The sequence below is a fragment of the Octodon degus genome, unplaced genomic scaffold (assembly GCF_000260255.1).
Source record: "Octodon degus isolate 3935 unplaced genomic scaffold, OctDeg1.0 scaffold00080, whole genome shotgun sequence".
NCBI classification, from domain to species: domain Eukaryota; kingdom Metazoa; phylum Chordata; class Mammalia; order Rodentia; family Octodontidae; genus Octodon; species Octodon degus.
Window position 1 is genome coordinate 952,284 of NW_004524656.1, and position 7,154 is coordinate 959,437.

The following is a 7,154-nucleotide window of genomic DNA, read 5'->3' on the forward strand; positions in this document are numbered from 1 at the left end:
ATGAGCTTCAGAAAATATAGTCCAGGTTGTTTCTGAGGTTTATCGAGTACAAACGTTAACTAAAAAAGCAGAATTGTATCAGTGTTATCAATACTATTTGCAATTGTTTTTTATAGTAATAAAGCTTAATGGAGCAGGGAATTTCTAGTGGGACGCTGTGGTTGTTTCTATGACCTGTTCAATGCTTTCTTCTAGACACAACCCATTTTTGCAAGTGTATTACTGGGCTATAATCATGAAAAATATTCTGTCTTTTGAATATAAATGATGAAGATTGTAAACAGGATTGTTGAAAATAAAAATAGTATAAAGATACCCATCATATTTGCTTAATTTCACATTTTATGTGTGTAAATTTAAGTAGTCCGTCTGTTTATAAACAAACTATGCCTTATCTAATAGTTAAGTGACATGGGACCTGTAAACACCTTTGTCTTAGGGAAGACAGACAGCACTGAGATATAAAAGCTTGTTCGATGGTGAACCACATTGGGAAAAATGCAATTAAGATGGCCATGAGAGTTTATTAGTATAGGGCCAGGAGATAGCTCAATGGCATAAGCACAAGCCTAGCAAGCTCAAGGTCCTGAGTTTGATCCCCAATACCAAAAAAAGTTTATTAGTTCTTATTATAAAAATGAATTATTCTGTTGATTTATCACCCATTTCTTGATTTGAACTCATGGCCAGATGTATTGCAGATCTCGTCCCCTCAGGGCCCCTTTTTAGCTTATATCCGCTCCCTTTCATAGACAGAGCCCCTTTGTTAGGCAGACATCCTCAGTTTCTCTGATCCTCATGTCATTGCATTGCTTTTCCAGGACTGTCTGCCCTATGAACATGAGAAACTACACGTCTGTGACTGAGTTCATCCTCTTGGGGATCCCTAATACTCAAGGGCTGGAGAACATGATCTTTGTTGTGTTCCTCACTTTCTATACCTTCTCCTTGCTGGGCAATCTCATCATCTTCCTTACCATTCTGGCTTCCCCCAACCTCCACACCCCCATGTATTTCTTCTTGGCAAACCTGTCGATGTTTGATATGCTTTTCCCTTCTGTGAATTCCCCCAAGATGATGGTCTTGCTAGTGGGTCAAAGCCGTACCATCTCTTACCAGGGCTGTGCCTCTCAGGTCTTCTTCTACCACACTCTGGGAGGCACTGAGTGTTTCCTGTACACTGTGATGGCCTATGACCGCTTCGTGGCCATTTGTCACCCTATGCGATACACGGTCATCATGAACCCCACAGTATGCACTGGCCTGACAGTGGGCACTTGGCTGGGGGGCTGCCTCCATGGCAGTGTCCTCACCTTCCTCACCTTCAGGTTACCCTACTGTGGCCCTAACAAAGTACACAGCTTTTTCTGTGATATCCCAATGGTGTTGACCCTGGCCTGTGCAGACACTTCAATGGCACAGATGGTGAGTTTCACCAACGTGGGCGTTGTTGCACTCTTGTGCTTTATTCTCATCCTCACTTCATACATTCGCATTATTTTCTCCATATTGAAAATCCGCTCCTCAGAAGGCAGGCGCAGAGCCTTCTCCACCTGCAGTGCCCACCTGACCTCCATCCTCTTAGCCTATGGGCCTGTGATTCTTGTCTATCTCAAGTCGGCTTCCAACCTCTGGCTAGATGCTGCTGTTCAGGTGTTAAACAATGTCATCACTCCTTCCCTCAATCCTTTAATTTATTCCCTAAGAAACAAGGATGTGAAATTAGCCCTGCGGAAGGTGTTAGTACAAGTGATTAACCCTTCTGGGAAATAAGAAATAGGAGCAATTCTCCTTTAGATTTTCTTTAGATCCAGTACTTTCTTTTTCTTCAAGATTACTGCCAAGTAGGAAGCTGGGCAAAGGTAGTATCTCCCACTAGTTTAAAGTAATAATAATCATTTAATCAAGAATGAGTCAATTCATACTGGATTTATACCTTTAAAAACTATTTTTTAGGTTAATCCAGACTCTTTTTCTGTTTGACAAAATGTGCTAGGTATGTGTTGGAACACTTTAGCTTTCATGAAACTATGATTTTCTAAAGGAAAACTACATTTAGAAAACACCATACCTTCTTTTCTTCCCTTTCAAATGTATGACTTACTCTTTTGTAGTTTCTATGGCAGTATCTTTTTTATCATTCAATTAATCTAGCCATTAGAATGGACAATGTGTGAAATTCAAGAGTGTGATTCCATAATTTGATAATCAGTTTATACGGTTTTTGTAACTTCCTTGGCTCTAATAACATATTCCTCAGAAAAAATAACTTGGAGATTTTTTCCTTTGGTTCCAGAGAAACCTGGTATTGAACTTTATTAGTTCTCAAATTATAAAGTGGCTATCAAACTATGGTTTAAAGTGTGAAAAGGATTATAGGGCAGTGAGATAGCTCTATGGACTAAAGTGCCTCTTTAGGCAAGCTTAGGCAAGCACAGGGATCATGGTTCGATCCCTGGCTTCACATGCTGCACCAGCCTTGCCTCTAGGATGGATTGGCCAAATAGAGTGCAGGCATAGTGGCACACACCTGTAATCCCAGCACTGGGGAAGCTGAAAGGAGGAGGATCATCACAAGTCTGAGCTGCATCGTGAGACTCTGCAACAACCAAATATATTTTTAAAAAATATGGAATGGATCTTGAATAAGAGATTGTAGCAATATGTATATAAGTAAAGATTTAATAAGCTAGATGTTTCTATCCATTTGGGGCAATCTCAGTTCTTGATAATCTAGCATAACTATAATTAATAGATATAAGGGGTGGGCAGACAGTTCATCGGACAAAGCTCCTGCATAGGCAAAGTGCAGCGGCCAGGGTTTGATCTACAGCATGCTATGCCAGCCCCACCCCTGGGACGAGCTGAGACAACAGGTGAGACTGGGTATGGTGACACGTGCCTATAATCCCAGCGCTTTGAAGGCTAAAAATAGGAGGATCAATAGGAATCCGATCTATGTACTGATACCTTGTAGACCATGTACTAAATACATTTTTTTTAAATCTATAATTGATAGATGTTAAACCATAAACAATGCTCATTATTTATCTTAAGGGCATTTTCAAATCTATGTTTTTCATTTCACAAAACTTACTTCAAAGTGGAAAACTTTTATTTGGATTCATCCACTCAGGCACCTACAATAAACACCAACACTTAATATGGATTTGGGGGCTGGGGAGATAGCTCACCAGTCTAAGCACCTGCCTGGAAAGCACAAGGACCAGAGTTCAATCCCTGGTACCATATACTTGCTGGCCCAGGAACTGGGCTTAGTGGTGCACACCTGTAATCCCAGCACTGGGGAGGCTGAGACAGTAGGATCACCACTAGTCTGAGGTGTGTAGCAAGACCCTGTACCAAATAAATAAATAAAATTTAAAATGTGCTTTTGAGGTCAAAGCATTTTACATGTATGAGCTAACAACTGACTTGGCCAAAATGAAAAGATCATAATGTATTCTTTCTGATATCAGTGAGAAATCTCAGAAAAATAAGTCCATTGTTCCATGACATTTGACAAGTCTGATGCTATCACTATTGTTTTACTGAATTACTCTCACTCCTTACTGTCTTAAAGGATCCTCAGTGTCAGCCCATTATAGACTTTTATACACGCATTTCACATAGTGGAACATGTCTAGTATATCCTAGACATTATAGACTTCGAATGAGTTTCTTTTGGAATAGAGAGACTTCAAGTTATAATGAAAGCAATGTCTGTATTGAAATCTTGGGTTCTTCTTACTCCTCTTAAAAGCACTACTAGCTTTTATCTCTATTATTTATGGACATAGAATTTTGCTATTTTATTATGTTCCTTTCCAACCCTGGTAAATTGTAGATAATATTGAAGGTTGGTAATTACATAAAAGATAGATCAAACTGTGTGCATCTCAAGAAAATAATATGAAAAATTATACAAAGATTTGTAAATATTGTACTGAGACCATAATTTCACTTGATGGATCTCATCATATGTGCCTGGTTTGGGCAGCATAAGGAGTTAGCACTGCTGTAGCCTAAACTGAAGGGGGCTTCACACCAACAGTGGCAGGGGCACTAGGGACTTCTTCATCTCATGATGAGTGTTTCTTAGGAATCAGATTGTTTTTAATTTTTTTATATTTTATTCATTTTAATGAGAAGAAAAGATAAAATAGCAATGAAACAGTTTCAAAACAGGTTAGTAGGAAAGTTACAATAATTAATGCATTGAATACTGCTGTCTTTGTAGTAGTTATTCAGAGGACAAGATGCAGACATGATAGCAGGTTTAAATATTAGTACAAAACTTTCTTCTCAGTGAACTAAGAGAAAGTAGCTGTATATATCCTAATTATGGTATGTGTGTGTGTGTGTGTGTGTGTGTGTGTGTGTATTCCATGACAAAGAACAACTAAAGAAATCCATGATGACAAAGCCAACCCCACACAGAATACTAAAAGATATTCTAGAGAGGGACCAAAATGACCACAGCTCCCCAAAGAGAACAAAAAGAATTCACCAAATAAGGCAAACAATTAAACACAGGAGAAAAAAAGGTATACAACAGCAGGTAAATAACAAGTTTTCTAAATTTTGATATAGAGAAAATTGTTGCCAGCCTGCCAATGGTTTGAATAACCATAGGATTTTGAAATTTAGAGCAAATTTTGGGAAGTAACTACAATGCACTGAACTGCAGTAAGTAGTAAATAGTTATTCAGCATAATTTTTATCTCTGCTTTCAATGGAGATGAATAAATAGCTTGTTCACTGAAATTATTTGTTATTTTACTTTTTAAAATAATGCATTTGGAGACCCAGTCATAGCCCAGGTCCAGTGAGTGTGTGGGAGAGCTTCCGGCTACCCTGCGCCTGTGGGACCGACTCCTGATCCCAGCCCAGGTGCAGCATGGGTGAGACTCTCTTCCACCCCCTTGGAACATCCCCCACCACTGCACAGCACCTCCTCCACCCCGCCCACTTAGTAGTAATTTCTGCCACGTTCGGGGAACACCCAGACCCAGTCCTAGCCCAGACCCAGTGAATGTGTGGGAGAGCTGCCTCTCTCCCCTACTCCAACTTGTGACCTCCAGGCTAAGCTCAGGCCTGGCATACAGGCATGGGGTGTAACCCAGCAGCTGCAATCTCTACAGAGAGGGTAGAGGATAGACTGACCCAGCTAGTGCAGGAGCAGAAAATCTTGCTACAGGGGCACAATAGGTTCACCCTCAAGGGCAGCAGCAGGAAGGAGCACAGCACAGCAACCAGACCCAAGGCAGGCACAGCTGGATAAATCCAGACTTTGTAGATCTGCACCTGAACTTCAGTACGTGCTAAGGTTATAACTACAAGGAAGATTTACAACAAAGGTCAGAAGACAGTGCTACACAAAATGATGAGAAGGAACAAAATGCAACCTCAGAATCCAACCCCACGTGTAAAAAGTGCAGAGGACACTAACACAGAACAAATTGGGAATCACACAGCTGAAAGCAATGAATCAACAGCTTCTGAAATAAAGAAACAGCTGCAGAAAAGTATAGAGGAACTCAGATTGGAAATAAAAAAAGAAATCCCTGAATTAATAACATCTATGCTAAGGAATCAAATGCAGAAACATATAGAGGAAAACCAGTGCCCACCCAGAACAAGTGCAGAGGACACTAGCTCTCCTCAAATGCATGAATTAATAGCGTCGATACTACATAAAAAACAGCAGAAAGATATAGAGGAAATAAGAGTGCAACTCTTTTCTGAAATAAAAAAAAGAATTCTCAGAATTCATAGCATCTGAAGTAAAGAAGCAACTACAGAAACATAGGGAGGAAACCCAACCTGCACAAAACACTGCAGTGAAAGAATTTATAACTAATTCTAAAGAAGACATTGATAAAAAAGAAAGAGAAGATTAGAAAAATGACAGATTCCTTGAATGAGGAATACAGGAAAGAAATAGATCGCATGAAGCAGAGTCAAAGAGATATAGAGGAAATTAAAATCTCAATCACAAGCTTGCAAAACCGTTTAAGTGAAAGTGAAGACAGAGTTTCAGATCTTCAAGATTCTGGTACAGCTAGTGAAAAGGTAAGAAAGGATCTCTTAATAACAACAAGGATGCAGGAAAGAATAATCCATCACCTGCAAGATGATGCAAAGATGAACAATGTGAGACTAATAGGTATCAATGAGAAAGAAGGAGTCAACACAAATGACATTTAAAAAATATGGGCAGAATAGCAGAAAACTTCCCAAATAGGAGGAAACAATCTGACATTCAGGTAACTGAAGCATACAGAACGCCAAGTAACCTCAATCCAATGAAAAACACAGCGAGACATATAATAGTCAAGATTCCAGAAATTCAGCACAAGAATAATCTACTGAAAGCCACTAGAGAAAAGAAGCAGATCACATTCAAAGGAAAACCCATCAGAATTACGGCCGACTTCTCTTCACAAACTATGCAGGCAAGAAGAGCATGGAGCAGAGTACTTCAGGTCCTCTTGAACACAAATTCCAGCCCACACTACTATATGCTGCAAAACTCTGTTTCAAGTTTGATGGAGAAGTGAAATACTTTCATGACAAAGAACAGCTAAGGAACTTCATGATGACAAAGCCAATTCTACACAGGCTACTGATAGATGTTCTAGAGAGGGAGCAAAATGCTCAGAACTCCACGAATGAGATCAGAGTCAACCAACTAAATAGGGCAAGCAAATAAACACAGGAGAAAAAGCAGTAAATGGCAACAGGTAAATAACATGGCAACTATAAGTCAATACATCTCAATTCTAACCATCAATGGAAATGAACTCAATTCACCAATTAAGAGAAATAGACTGGCACAGTGGATTAGGAAACAAAATTCAACAATATGCTGTATACAAGAAAAACATTTAACTCATAAAGACCTTCATAGGCTGAAAGTCAAAGCATCGAACACAGTACTACATGCGCCAGCTCCTCAGAAAAAAGCAGGGGTAGCAATTCCATCCTCAGACACTCTCAACTTCAAACCTAGAATGATCAAGCGAAATAAAGAAGGCCACTTTTTACTGGTTAGGCAAAAATTCAAGAGGAAGAGGTAACAATCATAAATATGTATGCACCAAACACGGGAGCACCCAACTATATAAAGCAAATCTTAATGGACATGAAAA

At 39.5% G+C, this 7,154-nt stretch overlaps 1 protein-coding gene across 1 annotated transcript; it reads left to right on the forward strand.

Annotated features, from left to right (window-relative positions):
- Window positions 1-798: 798 nt before the first annotated feature.
- On the forward strand, window positions 799-1,773 carry LOC101560753 (olfactory receptor 958-like). The gene has a single exon (XM_004636520.2). The coding sequence runs from the start codon at window positions 799-801 to the stop codon at window positions 1,771-1,773; it is 975 nt and encodes a 324-aa protein (XP_004636577.2).
- The last annotated feature ends 5,381 nt before the right edge of the window (window positions 1,774-7,154 follow it).

Bases quoted from the DNA above. Each gene is read 5' to 3' on its own strand.
- LOC101560753 (XM_004636520.2), top strand. From the start codon at position 799: ATGTCATTGCATTGCTTTTCCAGGACTGTCTGCCCTATGAACATGAGA.